Source organism: Salvelinus alpinus, chromosome 24 (assembly GCF_045679555.1).
Source record: "Salvelinus alpinus chromosome 24, SLU_Salpinus.1, whole genome shotgun sequence".
NCBI classification, from domain to species: Eukaryota; Metazoa; Chordata; class Actinopteri; order Salmoniformes; family Salmonidae; genus Salvelinus; species Salvelinus alpinus.
Window position 1 is genome coordinate 27,862,252 of NC_092109.1, and position 19,078 is coordinate 27,881,329.

General features: G+C 42.1%; 2 protein-coding genes across 2 annotated transcripts; one reads left to right on the forward strand and one right to left on the reverse strand.

The window, feature by feature from the left end:
* Window positions 1-6,778: 6,778 nt before the first annotated feature.
* gpr34l (G protein-coupled receptor 34 like) lies at window positions 6,779-8,546 on the forward strand. Its single transcript, XM_071364248.1, has 2 exons — window positions 6,779-7,015; window positions 7,271-8,546. The coding sequence occupies exon 2, from the start codon at window positions 7,358-7,360 to the stop codon at window positions 8,354-8,356; it is 999 nt and encodes a 332-aa protein (XP_071220349.1). The 5' UTR covers window positions 6,779-7,015; window positions 7,271-7,357; the 3' UTR covers window positions 8,357-8,546.
* Window positions 8,547-12,687: 4,141 nt separating this feature from the next.
* On the reverse strand, window positions 12,688-16,891 carry LOC139552475 (V-set and immunoglobulin domain-containing protein 1-like). Its single transcript, XM_071364249.1, has 7 exons — window positions 16,649-16,891; window positions 16,289-16,452; window positions 14,854-15,061; window positions 13,773-13,931; window positions 13,565-13,681; window positions 13,338-13,473; window positions 12,688-13,237 (listed from the first exon to the last, which is right to left on the reverse strand). The coding sequence occupies exons 1-7, from the start codon at window positions 16,689-16,691 to the stop codon at window positions 13,087-13,089; spliced, it is 978 nt and encodes a 325-aa protein (XP_071220350.1). The 5' UTR covers window positions 16,692-16,891; the 3' UTR covers window positions 12,688-13,086.
* Between the last annotated feature and the right edge of the window lie 2,187 nt (window positions 16,892-19,078).

Below are 19,078 nucleotides of genomic sequence, written 5' to 3' on the forward strand. Positions count from 1 at the left end.
CATGGCCCACCTTGCCTGACGATGATTCAGTCTCCTAGCTGCCTGGATGTACTCCAGGTTGCGGTGGTCAGTCCAGATGAGGAAAGGGTGTTTAGCCCCCTCAAGCCAAAGTCTCCACGCCTTCAAAACCTTAACCACAGCCAACAGCTCCCGGTCCCCCACATCATAGTTCCGCTCCGCCGGGCTGAGCTTCTTCGAGAAGAAAGCACAGGGGCGGAGCTTCGGTGGCGTGCCCGAGCGCTGAGAGAGCACGGCTCCGATCCCAGCCTCTGACGCGTCCACCTCCACTATGAATGCCAAAGAGGGATCCGGATGGGCCAGCACGGGAGCCGAGGTAAACAGAGCTCTCAGCTGCCCAAAAGCCCTGTCCGGCCTCAACCGACCACTGCAGACGTACAGGACCCCTTTTCAGCAGTGAGGTCTCCGGTAGTAATTGGTAAACCATAAAAATCGCTGCACCTCCTTTACCGTGGTGGGAGTCGGCCAATTACGCACAGCTGCAATGTGTTCACTCTCCATCTCCACCACTGATGTGGAAATGCGATACCCTAGGAAGGAGACGGACTGCTGGAAGAACAGGCATTTCTCAGCCTTGACGTACAGGTCATGCTCCAACAGTCGTCCAAGTACCTTGCGCACCAAGGACACATGCTCGGCGTATGTAGAGGAGTATATCAGAATGTCATCGATATACACCACTACACCACGCCCATGCAGGTACCTGAAAATCTCGTCTACAAAGGATTGGAAGACTGATGGAACATTCATCAACCCGTACAGCATGACGAGGTACTCATAATACCCTGAGGTGGTACTAAATGCCGTCTTACACTCGTCTCCCTCTCGGATACGCACCAGATTGTACACACTCCTGAGATCCAGTTTAGTGAAGAAGCGCGCCCCATGCATTGACTCAATCGCCGTGGCGATAAGAGGTAGCGGGTAACTGTACCTCACCGTGATTTGATTGAGACCTCTATAATCAATGCACGGGTGCAGACCTCCATCCTTCTTCTTCACAAAAAAGAAACTCGAGGAGGCGGGTGAAGTGGAGGACCGAATGTACCCCTGACGCAGGGATTCGGAGACATATGTCTCCGTAGCCACCGTCTCCGCTTGTGACAGGGGACACACGTGACTCCTGGAAAGTGCAGCGTCTACCAGGAGATTTATTGCACAATCCCCCCGTCGATGGGGTGGTAATTGAGTCACCTTCTTCTTACAGAAGGCGAGAGCCAAATCGGCATATTCTGGGGGAATGCGCACGGTGGAGACCTGGTCTGGACTTTCCACCGTGATAGCACCAACGGAAACCCCTATACACCTCCCCGAGCACTCTCGCGACCACCCCGTGAGAGCCCTCTGTTGCCAGGAAATGGTGGGGTTATGACAAGCCAACCAGGGAAGGCCTAGTTCCACGGGAAACGCAGGAGAGTCAATGAGAAAGAGACTGATTCTCTCATCGTGAACCCCCTGCGTCTCCATGGCCAGAGAGATGGTGGCCTCCCTGATTAGCCCTGACCCTAATGGTCGACTATCCAGAGTGTGAACCGGAAAAGGTCTATCCACAGGAATAATGGGGATCCCTAAACTAAGTGCTAACGCTCTGTCAATAAAATTCCCAGCTGCGCCTGAATCGACGAGCGCCTTATGCTGGGAATGCGGGGAGAACTCAGGGAAACAAACAGGTACAAACAGGTGGACAATAGAGGACTCTGGATGAGAGTGGTGCGTACTCACATGGGGTGACGTCAGAGTGCCCTGCCTGCTGCCTCGACTCCCAGAGGGACCAACCCGGCACCGACTGGCAGTGTGCCCTCTGCGGCCACAGATGGTGCACGTGACGGCCCCTCCTCCAGCCTCCCTACGTGCAGCCCCTCCCAACTCCATGGGCACTGGAGCGGGAGTGCTGGGAGATGGAACCGACAGAGCCCCCTCAGGACGTCCACGGATGACTAGCAGGTTATCCAACCGGATGGACATATCCACCAGTTGGTCAAAGGTGGTGGTGGCATCCCTGCAGATCAAATCCCGTCGGACGTCCTCACGTAAGCTGCATCGATAGTGGTCGATGAGGGCCCTGTAGAGATAACCCCGGTTGAGCTGGTCGAGGCGCAATGAATGCGCCTGAGACTTCCTGTCTCTCCCAGCGGTCCATGGTCTGGACAACACGATCCATCATGGTACCGAGATGATGTAGCATAGCCGCGTGTTCCTGGACGCGTTCCTCGACTCCTCTGACCGGGGTACCTGCTCCTGCTGACTCCATGGTTAGGTGTAGGATTCTGTTAGGAGTGTGTATCGGAGGCGAAGTCAGGTGCAGGAGAGCAACGTGTAGTGAACAGGCACACTTTTTATTCCGGTCAAAATGACAGCACAAAATAACATAAAATGTGCCTAAAACACGGAACATAGACAACAAGTAATGTGCGTAACAATATCCACAATATCAAAATACACGTAACACAAATACTCCTACACAAAGACATGATGGGGAACAGAGGAATAAATACATATGAATTGATTGGGGGATGAAAACCAGGTGTGCAGGGAACAAGACAAAACAAATGGATACATGAAAAATAGAGCGGCGCAGGCTAGAAAGCCGGTGACGCCGACCGCCGAACGCCGCCCGAACAAGGAGAGGAGCCGACTTCGGCGGAAGTCGTGACAATACTAAATAAACCAGGGCAATTTATATGCAGGCGAAGGTGTCTGAGTGTAATTATGTTGGCCATATTGTATTTACAAAACAGTCTTTAAGGGCATGAGGGTTGTACACAATTCATCAATAAAATTCATATTTATATGTTATTTGACTTCCATCAAATGGTATTATGGCAGCCATATTGCATTTTAGATGCCATATTGGATTTGAGGCAGGGTGGCCCCAAAGATAATCTGTGCTGGCCCCCTGACTAAATTACAGGAGTAGCGGCTAAAGATAGAAAATCCTTCAAAGAACCTTGGAGCCCCAAAAAGGTAATTACGATGTCTGAGCCCACTTGTTTTCCTTAGACCCGATTACAATAGCCGCAACATCAAAATACAGTGTATTTTTGTCAGGCAGGACCAAACAGCACTGAAAGATAGCAAATCTGACCTGCCTATTAATTAGCCACCAAAAAGTTAAGCTTACATTCATCATAAATATTCATAGTTGATATTTCTGCCTATTGTATCTCTGTGTCTCCAGGACTGTAATTCCAAGATGCATTAAGATATCCTGACGATGTTTGTTTGTGTATGTAGTGCAGACAACTGACTACTTGTATTTCAAAGTCTAGCAACATCAGAGCTTCAATATTGGGTTACACTTCTTTATGTGGCCCATCCCACCTCCAGCCAGGCATTATTCTGTTTTTTTTAGTTTAGGGGGTGTGTCACAATATCTATCAATTTAACCACTTTTGCAGTAAAATATTTTTACACAACCATTTATTTCATACATGGGAGACATTAGAGATGTGAAAAAACATGCTTGTGTTTTGTTCTACCTCGGGTAGGTGTATCTTAAAAAGATTGGAGGCCTCTACACTACATGTCCCACAGAGTGACACAGGGGAGACTGGTAATAATAATAGACAGTGTATTTATTTGGTACCACTCAAACAGTCCCAATGCCATCCTCTGTAGGTGTGTTAGTGCAGACCCAGGTGTAAACAGGTTGAATCCCCAGCCACAGTCGTAGGGCTGTAGCCAGGGTCTGAGTTTTAGTGAGGTATGTTTGCTTTGGATAACTTTTTTTGTTGCAGTTTTACAGCGAATTCCTTGCAATTCTACACATTTTGCCGTCACTTATGTCATGTTAATATGATATCTGAGTGAGAGTGACTAACAAAATCAATCGGGGTCTGCTGGGCACCTGCCCTGTGTGCCTGATCGGTAATTCGACCATGATTACTACAAGTTTAGATAGTTGGCTAGACTAACTAGGCTAATTTACCAATCTAAAAATGTTTAAATGTAGACTCAGAGAAATGACATTGCAACGAGCAGGACCGCAGATATTGAGATGAGCGAGATGCAAGACTTCACTCTCACACTGTCACACACAGTATCTGTGTATGAGCAGGGGTTCGCTTCATCTAAGCATCTACGTAATATCGCTGAGTCTACCTTTAACTGATTGACTAATTGAATGACTGTCAGTGACTGATATATTACAAGAGGAAAACTGCTGATGCGCAACCATGTTTAGAACTTGCATTTGGTATATTATACTATTCTAGCTTTCAACAGTTGTTGAGTTGCCGACTGAGGTCCCCCCACCCAATTTAGCTACTTCCCTGGCCACAGTCCATTCTATCAGATGACAAATGATAAATGCTTCCAGATGCCTAAAGTATGCTTCCGAAATTCCAGAAGACAACTGAGAAGGGAAACTGCTGAAAACATACTGGTTTATGAAGTAGTTTCACCTCTTGTAAGTACACTGAGAAGGAAAGTTGCAAGGCACTATAGATAACATAAACTTATCTGATGACTGAATTTGGCGGTAGGTGACTCGGGGAGTTTTAGCATGTGGGCGGTGAGGGTGTTGAAACCAGACTTAAAGATAACAAAAAGTGGGCTGTTGTTAATGTTTCGTTTTTTGTGTGCTTTTGCAGACTGCTAGGGCATGTACTTTCCTGTTCTACATGTTTGTTTTTCAATATGTGGTTTGCTAATCCAGTATAAGGTTCAAGCTGCTATACCACAAATGAAAAAACCCTGAAAACTTCCATCCTCTTGAACAGGAAATCTGTCTGTCATGAACCAGCACGTAAAGTGATGCACCGTCAGTAGAATCAAGCCCACCACAAAGGTTGTTAGCTCTCTGCCTTCTGTCTGTATTTTTTATTTGTTTAACTAGCAAGTCAGTTAAGAACAAATTCTTATTTACAATGATGGCCTACCCCAGCCAAACTCGGCCAATTGTGCACCCCCCTATGGTATTTACAATCACAGCCAGATGTGATACAGCCTGGATTCAAACCAGGGACTGTAGTGACACCTCTTGCACTGAGATGCAGTGCCCTGGACTGCTGCTCCACTCGGGTCAGTAGCTACTCTAGAGGTCGTCTGACTAATCAGCTGAAGTACAAACCGCACAGACAAGCGGTAGAGTCATTTTAAATGTAATTTTATTCAACATTCTGGCTTTTAAGGAACATTTACACAATTCTGGAGGCATTAGTTTCAGGCTGTATAAACCAATTAATTGTGTATTACAGCCTGATTAATCAGACTACACTGGAGGGATGGCAGCATGTGGACATCACCTTGGATCCTATAAGACAGTATGTTCCAACTCCAGTACCCCCAACAGCACACATTTTTGTTGTAGCCCCGGACAACAGCACCTGATTCAACATGTCAAGGGCTTGATGATTAGTTGTCAACAAGTAGAATCAGGTGTGCTTGTTCGGGGCCACAACAAAAAATGTACTGTTGGGGGTAGTCATGGATCGGAGTTGGGAAACACTGCTATAGAAATTTGACTAGATGGGATACAGCTTTTGTCAGATTTGACATTTCATAGCAGATTAGGAGAACTTACTCAGCAGGTTAGGAAAATGAACATAGCAGGTTAGGATAACTATGTTAACGTTAGGAAAGGTGTTAGGGTTATGGTTAGCTAAAATGCACAAAAAAATCAGCTTTTGACGTTAATCTGATGAAAGCTGTACCCCTTCTAGCCGGATATATTTTTTATTTAACCTTTACTTAACTAGGCAACATAGGATGGTCACTGCAGGTCCAGCTATATCTTCTATCAGGTTAGTGTGGTGAAGGGTCTGAGGTTTTGTCTTGACGGGAAGTGAGACTCTGTATCTAGAACACAACATGCTGCTACATCCTGTAACAAGACACCGAAGAGTCATAGTTTAGTCTCCCGTGATATCTTGATGAAGTGTTCATGAAGTAGGAAGTCACTTGAAGCATCCAAATATTCACACAAATCTCCAACTTCCCCTTACATGATCAGATTTACTATTGAGACTATTTTAGTATTTAATAAGCATAGGAAGTAATATTCTTGTTCCTCCTATTCATAAATAGTTGTGTGCCATTGGTCATTCATTGTTAGTGATGCTTGATAGGACATACTATTGTCTGAATAAGGCAGATATCAAATCATCATGTCACAGTATTTGAGAAAGCTGACACAATCTTTGAATTGTGAGGCCCAACTCTTTCAAAATTGTTCTACATTTTATAAACCCTTTTTTACATCAGATACCCAGCATAAAATCCCAGAGCAAGCAATGCAGATGCGGAAGCACAGTGTCTAGGAAAAACTCCATAGAAGGCAGGAAACTAGGAAGAAACTTAGAGAAGAACCAGGCTCTGAGGGGTGGCCAGTCCTGTGGAGATTTAAATATGACATATGATAGTCCAATCATTTCTTGAGCAGAAGTTAGAACTTCCAGTATGCTCTTCTTGTGTTCCTCAACAACATATAAAATCACTGTTCTTTATGAATAAGTTACATAACAAGAGGTAGTTGTGCTGATGGAATATGAACCATAGTGTTCTCAGCAGAGGTAAATTGATTATGGTAAATCGTTGCACCTTGTAATACTTCTGTAAATGTAGTATTTCCCTTGGTGAAACATAACCTGTATTCCAATAATGTGTAATATTATTTAATAATCATATTCACATATGACAAGCAAAGGAATCTGCTGCAAAATGATTGTACTCCATAGACCCAGGAGCAGAATATCATAACCTCTTATAGTCCCCAAAACAATGATGTCAAGACAATGTTATTACTCCTCCACATCTAGCTTGTCCACGTCAAGACAGGGCACTCAGAAACGTCTGTGTCATTTTCCCTTTGCTGAAAGCTGTGCGATAGAGGAAGCCACAGAAGCTACCGCGACAGGGGATATTTGATGGTTGACTTACTTCAGTATTTTCTTGATGGGACTTAGTTCTGTCGAAAGCACTGCTCATGGACAGGAACTCATTCATTTCAGTCTGAGACTGAGAGTGGAGCGGAGCGGAGGGCAGAGCAGCTACCCAGGTAAGTTCTCGCTTAAATTTCTTGTTGTAATAACATGGCTTGATAATAGTTTATTTCAGACTTCAATCAACACAGCATATATTATACAAATATTGCAACTTTCATCAATTTTAACATTTTTAAAATTTGATTTGATCAAATGATTTGATCAACATTTGTTTCCTTCCATTGAAAGAAAATCCATGTATGCATGGTGTTTATAAAATTATGTCCTTGAAATGCATGGGTTTTAATTACAGCTTTGCCTTTCTTTAGGTGATTGATCAGAGTGCGTCGTCCTTGTGATTCAGCTTGTGTCTCGGCCAGTGGGACTAGATTGAATACCACCCTGTTAGTGGGACGATGAGGCAACTAGGAGACAACTCCAGTGGGCTTGATGTGAACGGCACCTCCTGTGAGGTCCATGACAGCATCCTCTCTCCTGCCTTACCAATTCTCTACTCAATAATCTGCTTCTTCGGCCTGGTCAGCAACATCATGACCATATTTGTGTTCTTCCTGAGGAAACACTCTGACTCGTCCATGGCTGTGTACATGAACCACCTGGCCATGGCTGACTTCCTGCTGGTGATGTGTCTTCCCCTGCGGGTCTACTACCACAACAGCCCGGGACCCTTTTACCTCTGCAAGGTACTGGGCGTCTTCTTCTACGTCAACATGTATGCCAGCATCCTGTTCCTCAGCCTGATCAGTTTGGATCGCTACCTGAAGATCATCAAGCCTGTGTGGGTCCTGAGAATCCACAAGGTGCGGTGGAGCCACCGGGCATCCTTATCCGTGTGGGCAGTTCTGGTCCTGGCCATGTCTCTTTTTTCCCTAAAGAAAGACAAGGAGCACCCTTGTGATAGGATCTGCTTCCACTTCCACCACAAAGGACTCCTGGGGGGCACGGCCAACCTCACCGTGGTGGCCTTCTTTTATGCTGTCTTCCTCCTCTTTATCTGCTTCTACGCTCGGATAACCACCAAGCTGAGGAACATGTCCTTAGGCAACCGGGACCCCAAGGCCCAGCGGAGGAAGAGCAGGGTGATCCTGAAGACCTTTGTGGTGCCGGTAATCTTCACTCTCTGCTTCCTGCCATACCACCTGGTGAGAGTGCCCTACGTGCTGGCCCAGATGGATGTGATCCAGGCCCTGGGCAGTAAGCAGATTCTCCACATCCTCAACGAGCTCACTCTGCTCCTGTCTGCCCTCAACAGCTGTCTGGACCCCATCATCTACTACTTCATGTCCTGTACCTACAGGAGGACCATCCTCTTTGCCCTGCAGGGGCAGTTCAAGACCATGTACGCTGTTAACCGCAGACGCATCAGTATTAACCGATCTATTACAGAGATATAGAGCTACAGCATCTAAGGCAGGGAGTTTTAACATTTTGCACAAATTAATTTGGATAATGGACATTAAACAAAGTTGGATTAACTGAAAAAGATCATGTATAATACGTGTTAATACTGTTAATACTATTGACTCTATAAAATAAGTATAGAAGGATATTATTGGATGTACATTATGAAATATATATATATATATATATATATATATATACAGTGGGGAGAACAAGTATTTGATACACTGCCGATTTTGCAGGTTTTCCTACTTACAAAGCATGTAGAGGTCTGTAATTTTTATCATAGGTACACTTCAACGGTGAGAGACGGAATCTAAAACAAAAATCCAGGAAATCACATTGTATGATTTTTAAGGAAATTATTTGCATTTTATTGCATGACATAAGTATTTGATCACCTACCAACCAGTAAGAATTCCGGCTCTCACAGACCTGTTAGTTTTTCTTTAAGAAGCCCTCCTGTTCTCCACTCATTACCTGTATTAACTGCACCTGTTTGAACTCGTTACCTGTATAAAAGACACCTGTCCACACACTCAATCAAACAGACTCCAACCTCTCCACAATGGCCAAGACCAGAGAGCTGTGTAAGGACATCAGGGATAAAATTGTAGACCTGCACAAGGCTGGGATGGGCTACAGGACAATAGGCAAGCAGCTTGGTGAGAAGGCAACAACTGTTGGCGCAATTATTAGAAAATGGAAGAAGTTGAAGTTGACGGTCAATCACCCTCGGTCTGGGGCTCCATGCAAGATCTCACCTCGTGGGGCATCAATGATCATGAGGAAGGTGAGGGATCAGCCCAGAACTACACGGCAGGACCTGGTCAATGACCTGAAGAGAGCTGGGACCACAGTCTCAAAGAAAACCATTAGTAACACACTACGCCGTCATGGATTAAAATCCTGCAGCGCACGCAAGGTCCCCCTGCTCAAGCCAGCGCATGTCCAGGCCCGTCTGAAGTTTGCCAATGACCATCTGGATGATCCAGAGGAGGAATGGGAGAAGGTCATGTGGTCTGATGAGACAAAAATAGAGCTTTTTGGTCTAAACTCCACTCGCCGTGTTTGGAGGAAGAAGAAGGATGAGTACAACTCTAAGAACACCATCCCAACCGTGAAGCATGGAGGTGGAAACATCATTCTTTGGGGATGCTTTTCTGCAAAGGGGACAGGACGACTGCACCGTATTGAGGGGAGGATGGATGGGGCCATGTATCGCGAGATCTTGGCCAACAACCTCCTTCCCTCAGTAAGAGCATTGAAGATGGGTCGTGGCTGGGTCTTCCAGCAAGACAACGACCCGAAACACACAGCCAGGGCAACTAAGGAGTGGCTCTGTAAGAAGCATCTCAAGGTCTTGGAGTGGCCTAGCCAGTCTCCAGACCTGAACCCAATAGAATATCTTTGGAGGGAGCTGAAAGTCCGTATTGCCCAGCGACAGCCCCGAAACCTGAAGGACCTGGAGAAAGTCTGTATGGAGGAGTGGGCCAAAATCCCTGCTGCAGTGTGTGCAAACCTAGTCAAGAACTACAGGAAACGTATGATCTCTGTAATTGCAAACAAAGGTTTCTGTACCAAATATTAAGTTCAGCTTTTCTGATGTATCAAATACTTATGTCATGCAATAAAATGCAAATTAATTAATTAAAAATCATACAATGTGATTTTCTGGATTTTTGTTTTAGATTCCGTCTCTCATAGTTGAAGTGTACCTATGATAAAAATTACAGACCTCTACATGCTTTGTAAGTAGGAAAACCTGCAAAATCGGCAGTGTATCAAATACTTGTTCTCCCCACTGTATATAAATATGAACTCTTGTTATCAAGTTCTTACTGGACTTAGTATAATTTTTGGTCCAGTAAGAATGTTTTTTTAATGAGAATTTGTGCATTTTGTTTTGTTTGAGTATGTTACTCACCCTTATGGAGGGTGACCTTAGGTTCTCATGGTTAAAAGGGCAATGTACAACATGACCTTTTAAATGTCTTACGCACAAGGATTCCCCAAGATGAGTATGCTGTTTCATTTCATGTAAATGACCTACATACTCACCATATTTATTTTCCGACCCTATGCTGTCGGGCAAACGTATTCATTAAATGAAGTACACTGACAAAGGCTTGTGTCAGTCTTGTGCTCTTTAAAAAAAAAAAAAAAATCTGACATGGGATCAGTACATTTATATTTTCACACGATAGAGAGCCGTGAAGTTTATATGTGGAGTTATTTGTCTTTTACAATTGCATTAGTTAAGTTCACCAACGTTGCTTTCATTTGAGGATTTTTTTTCCAAAACTCTATATCCACCAATTTCTCACGTTTGTGTTTTTTCATCAGAATGATTGCTTAGGGGTACCTTCATGTCTGTGTAAAATATTACCGTTCTCAGATTTTTTGTATGTATGAAAACATTCCCCCCCCCAAAACGCTATATATCCATTGTTTAGCTGTAATGGAATGTTTGTATCATGAATATTTGATTGTGATATGTGGTTGTCTCATCTAGCTATCTTAAGATGAATGCATTCACTGTAAGTCGCTGTGGATAAGAGCATCTACTAAATTACTAAAATTAAATCTACATTCTAGTAACTTAGCAGATGCCCTTCTCCAAAGCGATTTACAATGAGTGCATTCATCTTAAGAAAGCTAGGTAAGACAACAACATCACAATCGTATCAAGTTCATTTTCCCTCAACAAATATTTATCATCAAAGTCAGTGCTAGTGGGAAAAGAGAAGGAAAAATAAACGTTTTACATACACATCTCATAGTATTGTATATCATCATTTTAATGTTGTGTATAATTTGTATATTTCTTTAAAAAAGTTGTTATTTGTTACATTTGACTGTGTAAAACCTAGCAGTACTACTTATTTCTCTGACAGTGAGGTGGACATATAGCATTTTTCTATTATAATTATTTGTCGCTCTGAAATGGAACCATCAAGTGACAGATTTAAAACAAATACATATCTGTCATTGAACAACCCCATGTAATGACTAGATAGGGAAAAAACACACCAATCTCTTTCAGAATTTCTTTAAACAATAAAAGCTAATTTTCCAACAATCCTGAAAATGACTATATAGTGTTTTGGAATTAAACTTAATTTGATGTTCATGATGGATTATCTCCTCAGAAAACACTTTGAGATTCTGTAATTATTATGGAATCATTGTTCTCTTGCTTTCAAAACATTTATATTAAAGTACATTGATATTAAATGATAAGACAGTACTGATCAATTTAAGTAAGTATGTGAGTAGTCTGTATAGTAGAGGCATTACATTATCTACGTTTTAAGTAGTCCTATCCAATCACTGTTAGGATCACTCCGTTATTCACTGATTTATCAAGTCAATTATGGGTTGAATTAGTTTGTTTTATTACCTACTGCTCAAAAGGCTCGGCTTCGACTGACAGCATAGATTGATCACAGAGACTTATTAGTTGAAATGGAGGAGCAGAGGAAAGAGTGATATACCCGCTGTTCAAAGCCAGACATTCACATTGATGATATCTCTGCCAGATGATCAGCAGCTTTTCATTACAGAGAACAAAGACATTTCAAATCTTGGATAAATACTGATTGGTGCATATTTAGGATATTTGCATTTCGGATGAGTTGACTTTGGAGTACAATATCTAATAACAATCTTATTTTCTGTCATTTGTATATAATATAACCTGTAAATTAAAACCCGTTCTTATCTTCTGTTTAATCAGACACAGCACTAATCTTGGTTGTTTCCTGTGTTTTTGTTAACAGTAACACCAGTTCTGGACTTTCAGCTCCCCCTACTGGTCATTCATACTGTCTTTGAATCAGCATGTGGCATAATATTTTACCACCATTTTTTTCATTTCTGTTCGGGCCAATTGTCTGGAGTATTAATCTGTCCACACCAGAGACATAGGCCCACTAACCTTCTCTGTTTTCATGCTTATCTGAATCGTACTTCGGGATCAGATGGACTCCGCACTCACACAGCTCTCTCCATCTCCCTAAAATGAAAAAAAGGGTTAACCCAACATTAACAAAGAGCACTAGTCTTATATTCCATTCTATTTCTTAGAAATGTATTTATTGGAGACAGCAGCGAGGCGTTAACGTCAAATGGCGGAGTCCACCTCTGATTGGCTGTGCTCATCTCATGTTGCTCTCCTCAGGGTGCCTGGAAAGTCCACAGGGACTCAGGGAGTCATCACAGTCCTTACAGCCCAAACATACAGTATAGAACTCTCCTCAGGCTCAGGATTTACCCCATGTCATTCCAAAGCATGTGAATATCCACATTAGTAATGAAACAGTTTATGCAAAATTATTTATTTTTTCCAGAAAACCGGGATGAGTCATCATTGGTTAGAATGTCACAATGAATATGCAATTGGCATTAGATCATGAAATCTAGTCAGGGAATGGATGGATTACCACATATTATAATTAATCAGGCTGTAGAGTGATTAGTATTTTTTGCGTGTGAAATAAAGATATTCGGAATACAATAACTTTAAGTTTCTTAAAATGACAAAACAAATACGAAGCATTATTTAAATGTGTCAATAAAACACACATGATACAAAAACACAAACTCAGAAAAAAAAAATTCTATGGATGCACTCTCCAAACACACAGGCATTGGTAACCTTCAGTGCAGCAGTGTTTTTCAGATCAGTGATGTCACCCCAGACGTGTGTGTCAGGGTTCTCCTAAGCCTCGGCCTCTTCTCCATCAGCGTCAGCATGGACGTTGCTGTATGTTGCCATGGGAACCCCTCCGGAGGTTACAGAGGCCTGGTGGCTGCTCCCCATGGTAGGGACGCCTTCATACGCCACCGTGGTCGAACTCTCAGGTTTGGCCCTGGAGGGAGAGAGGAATTATAGGTGAAACACTGCACCACACATTTCAATTGTATTATTGTCAATGAGTTCATAGTGCAGCCCAAATCATAACCACTCACTGCATCTCTGTTTCCTTGGTATCCTTGTATTTCTGCTTCTTCATGGAGTGTGTCATGTACAAGACAATAAGGATGATTAGGAGAGCTCCAAGAAGTGCTCCAATGACTGCACCAGCAATGGCCCCGTCACCTAGCTCTGTTAAAGTGCGGGTTATTGGTAAGATTAGTTACAGCAGTGTGCAGATCATATAAACAAGGAAAAACAACATCACATATGTTACCCGTACCATGATTGAGCTCCATAGTGCAAGTGGCAGATCCCACATCATTAGAGGCACTGCACTGGTACTCTCCAAACTCAAACTGGGATATGTTTCTAATATACAAGGATCCTATTTTCGGATCTGAAAAGAAAAAGAAAGAATAAAAGTCTAGCAAAAATGAATCAGAGCACAAAGGAGTGATGGAGAATGGAGGAACAGTATAACAACCCACCGGTGTACCCCAGCACAGGTTTCTTGGTCTTGTCCTGGTCCAGTCTTGTCCAGGTATAGGAGGGGGTGGGGCTTCCCTGCTCACTGTGGCAGGTGAGGGTAACCAGGTGACCAGACTCCACATCACCATGGACAGCACAGAACGGCACAGAGGGCATCTCTTACAGACCATGTGATAGAGAGAGAGCATGTGTTAACTTTATGTAATATGCTGCAATCTGGACCCAGTTGATCCAACTACCGGTAATCAGAGAAAGTTTCCAAAGGGTACAGCCAAGTTAGACATAAAAAATCAACACTTGCCCTGGACCAGTAGCTAGCTATTTGGTCTAGTAGTAGGTACGTTTGACGTTGGAATGCAGAACACTGAATGCCAGCGCTTGATACCAGTCATTACAGTGATATATTCAATCAAACATGAGCAGTCTAGCAAAGATAATGTCATCCCCCTGAGTGTCTCTCATGCTTTGCTATGGTTACAATGGTGACGTTGTACATCATGGTACTTGCAGTGTTTACGGTGACTAAAATTACACATTTATACAACAGACATGACCAATTATAGGCAAGTATATTATTTGTAAGATGAGCAGCCATTGTGAATTGGTACAATCAAATGTATAAACAATAAAAAAGAAAATACCATTTCCATGTTAGGACTGAATACAGTGTACTACCTTCCCCATAATGCTTCACTACAACCCCTCTACTTTATCGAACTGGGAATCATTAATTAAATCGAAAATAGAGTCATGTGTTTCTCCATTCTATTCCTGAGGAGTACGAGACATGTCGGGAGGTGTTTCTGTTCTAATTTCTGACACTGACAATGAAGATACTAGTCTGCTCCAGTTCCCATGGAAACTACTGTGGATACTGAGGCCAGCAAGGTTGTCCTGGTAACTCTGTGAATGAATGGAATCACAGGCGGCATGTAATTCACTGATCACAAAACTCAGATTAGGAAAAACAGGATCACTGCTTCATAGGTCTGGTTGTGTGTTGTGTTGACACTAACATAGGAAGAAGGATATACGTTACTATTCAATTATTATATGTGACTTACCTAAAACAGAACTTACCAAGAATGTTGACAATGATAGTTGCCTCAGTCTTCCCACTGACATCAGGGAAGTTGCGGACTTCGCAGGTGTAGGCCCCTGCATCGGACACTTTCATGTTGCTTATTGTTATTGAGGCATTGTTGGTAGAAGCTGGAGAGATGGAAGGCTTCAACCTGCCTTCATATGGTTTGGAAATCACGTCCTCTCCTGACTGAGAGTAATACACCTAAAAAGTAACAGCAAGAATGTCTTAGAGCCTACATAAATCCACTGGAAAACCACTTCTTACCAGAAACACAACAATTTGTGCACTGATTGACAGATTTCGTGTTGATATTTCAGAGACGGCTTCTGCACACAAAAAAATGAGGGTTCCTCAAGGGTTCTTTGAGAAGGGTGATGGTTCTATGTGGAACCATACTGAACATACTTTGAGCCCTTCAATGGTTCTTTGCAGTTCAAAAAAGGGTTATTTCCTCTTTTTGTGATAATTAAAATGTAGGGGCTGTGGCTCATTAGAAGATTTTGGGGCGTGGTTTGAGCTCAGCTCTTTTTGTGCAACCAGTTTATCTAATCTGCTGTGTTACGCTACTACACTTTGTGACTATGGTCAGTAACAGTGTCTATTAAAAGACTCATGTATGGTCATGTGTGAATTGAGAATGGTAGATTAAGTCAGTAGTTCTACATTTTCTACTCAGGGACCTCCAGCTGTTCCAGAGCTAGCACACCTGATTCAATTAGTTAATGAACACAATAATAAAACCTATTTAACAATATAATATGGCTTTTAAACCACAACTAAAAAGCCTTTATGGTCCTACAAAGAACAATTGACATTGAGAAAAGTTATTTATAGAACCATTCTCCATAAAGGTTCCATAAAGTACCTTAAAAAAGGGTTCTATATAGCCTCAAAAAGGGTTGTAACCATAGCAGAAGCCTTTTTTGGGGATATATATAACCTTTTTTTAAAGGTTCTTTGTAGAACCTTAGGAAATAGTTATTTATAGCACCATACATGTTCCATTTAAAAACTTATAAGCATGGTTCTTTATAGAACCTTCCAAAAAATATTCCATATACCACCAAAAAGGGTTATGCTATGGTTACAAGCCAAAGAACCCTTATTTGACACCATATCGAATAATTCACTAGTAGTGTGTGTTTGGAGGGCAGGGAGCCACTGGTGCTCTGGTGACTGGGCTCTTTGTTGTCTTAACAGGGTGTTTCACAAAATGGGAACTCAAGAGCTACCGCCATATTGAACTAGTAGCCTACCTGCCTTTTATTAAAATACCGAAGCACCAATCCTCTTCTCTTAGAAAAAAATGTTATATCTTAAAGGTTTCTTTGGCTGTCCCCATAGGAAAACACTTTGAAGAACCCACACTGCACAGGGAGTGTGACAATGTGGCAACATAAGACCACAAAGTAACATCAGTCTACGTACCTGCTGTGGCACCATGGAGGTTTTGGAAACAAAATTCCACTGGATGATGAGGTCACTGGTTTTCTGCTCAGTGGTAACAAAGGTGCACTGGAGAAGAGCACTTTCACCCTTTGTCACGTTCTCAAACTTCTGGGGAACCGTCACTGTGATCAAATGCCCACAACCTAAAAAAGGGTTAATAAATATATTTATGTACTTTTATTCAGTTTGAATGTTATTCTTTAATATCAGACCCCAAACAATCTAAAACTTGCCCAGAGTCCCATTTGTAAGAGCAAGAGATATGGGTACCAAATCCTTTCACATTACTGAAATATCATTATTGTTATTTATTTCATAATACATGAACATGTAACTCACCCATCATGCCGAGCAGCAGCACCATTTTCAGTGTGGAGGACATTTTAAAAGAAATGTTGGCGCTTATTTCTGTCTCCTTCAATAAGCCAGTCAAGATCAGTATTGCTCACACTACCTCAAAATCCCTCACCTTTCCCAGTTCTTACCTATCAACTAAGTTGTAATGGGCAACGCCTAGGTAGAGCGTACTGTACAAGCTTGTGGGGACTCTGTGGTAGTGTACAAGCAAATCTTGTGCCTGTAGACATCATGGGGGTGTTCAAGGTGTGTGCACAGCCTTGTTTGCCATATCACCTAGACTGGGTGGGAATACTCTCCGACTGTTATTTTTCAAACTGTGGATTTGCATTTCCAAATTAGCGCCATTTGTTCCTGCTTCAATCTTTAGACTTACAGGGAGGCCATGATGTCCGTGCTAAAGAATATAGGACACAATTAAGTGTATGTTTCTGCACTTTACATTATCAGTTGTACTCTACACAGTACAGTATATATTTGTTCTGTTTTCTCCTTTTAGTCTGTTAACCTTATTGCAGTGGCCCACTAGTTATTGACAGTGACATTGACAATTATTCAGTACTTGGGCTGATGCTCATCTCTCCCTCTTCTATGCTCTAAATGTACCTTGTAAGTCATTCTGGGTCAGGGCTTCTGACAAAGGAATTAATGTAATGTAATCTCCACCTGGCCTTTATCTCCTGCCCTGAGAGGGAGTGAGCCAGAGCACTACAATACGCTGCTTATCTCTGGGGAGTTTACTCCCTGCCGTTGGCACTGAGTTATTAATGCCAGTTTCGCCCGTCACTCTGCTCATGCTAAGAGCTCGACACGGCGGTACACTCTTAGAAAAAAAGGTGCTACCTAGAACCTAAAAGGGTTATTCAGCTGTCCCCATAGGAGAACCCTTTTTGGTTCTAGGTAGTACCGTTTTGGGATCCATAAAGAACCCTTCATACAGAGGGTTCTACATGGAACCCCAAAGGGTTAATTGTGAATAATTATAATAAAGTGACATAAGAAATGAACGATGTGGAAAATGTTGATCAGCAGTGAAAAAGGGGAAGGGGGATGTAGAGGGTGATGTGAAGAATGGAGGGAGTGGGAGGGAATCAGCTCATTAGGCACAGAGCTCATATACGTCTGCCAAGGTGTCATACCATGACCATCATCAGGATGTATGAAAAGGATCATCATAAACAGCACCAGAAATGTTAGAGCAAAGCGTGTCCATGTTACAGTTACCATGTTACCATGTTACTATGTTACAGTTACCATGTTACCATGTTACTATGTTACAGTTACCATGTTACCATGTTACTATGTTACTGTTACCATGTTACCATGTTACAGTTACCATGTTACTATGTTACAGTTACCATGTTACTATGTTACCATGTTACAATATTACAGTTACCTTGTTACCATGTTACTATGTTACAGTTACCATGTTACTATGTTACAGTTACCATGTTACTATGTTACCATGTTACTATGTTACAGTTACCTTGTTACCATGTTACTGTGTCACAGTTACCATGTTACTATGTTACCATGTTACTATGTTACAGTTACCATGTTACTATGTTACCATGTTACTATGTTACAGTTACCTTGTTACCATGTTACTGTGTCACAGTTACCATGTTACTATGTTACAGTTACCATGTTACTATGTTACAGTTACCATGTTACTATGTTACAGTTACCATGTTACTATGTTACCATGTTACTATGTTACAGTTACCTTGTTACCATGTTACTGTGTCACAGTTACCATGTTACTATGTTACAGTTACCATGTTACCATGTTACCATGTTACCATGTTACCATGTTACCATGTTACAGTTACCATGTTACAGTTACCATGTTACTATGTTACAGTTACCATGTTACCATGTTAACATGTTACTATGTTACAGTTACCACGTTACCATGTTACTATGTTAAGGTTACCATGTTACTATATTACAGTTACCATGTTACTATGTTACAGTTATCATGTTACCATGTTACTATGTTACAGTTACCATGTTACCATGTTACCATGTTACAGTTACCATGTTACCGTGTTACTGTGTTACAGTTACCATGTTACTATGTTACCATGTTACTATGTTACAGTTATCATGTTACCATGTTACCATGTTACCATGTTACTATGTTACAGTTACCATGTTACCATGTTACCATGTTACAGTTACCATGTTACCATGTTACTGTGTTACAGTTACCATGTTACCATGTTACCATGTTACTATGTTACAGTTACCATGTTACCATGTTACCATGTTACTATGTTACAGTTACCATGTTACCATGTTACCATGTTACTATGTTACAGTTACCATGTTACCATGTTACCATGTTACCATGTTACAGTTACCATGTTACCATGTTACTATGTTACAGTTATCATGTTACCATGTTAC

What these genes read in the sequence shown, in the direction of transcription:
- LOC139552475 (XM_071364249.1), bottom strand. Translation starts at nt 16,691, where the DNA reads ATGTCCTCCACACTGAAAATGGTGCTGCTGCTCGGCATGATGG. An exon ending in GCTGCTGCTCGGCATGATGG is followed by an intron (nt 16,453 to 16,648) that starts GTGAGTTACATG and finishes ACCCTTTTTTAG; the next exon opens with GTTGTGGGCATTTGATCACA. An exon ending in CACTATGGAGCTCAATCATG is followed by an intron (nt 13,474 to 13,564) that starts GTACGGGTAACA and finishes GCACTTTAACAG; the next exon opens with AGCTAGGTGACGGGGCCATT.
- gpr34l (XM_071364248.1), top strand. Translation starts at nt 7,358, where the DNA reads ATGAGGCAACTAGGAGACAACTCCAGTGGGCTTGATGTGAACGGCACC.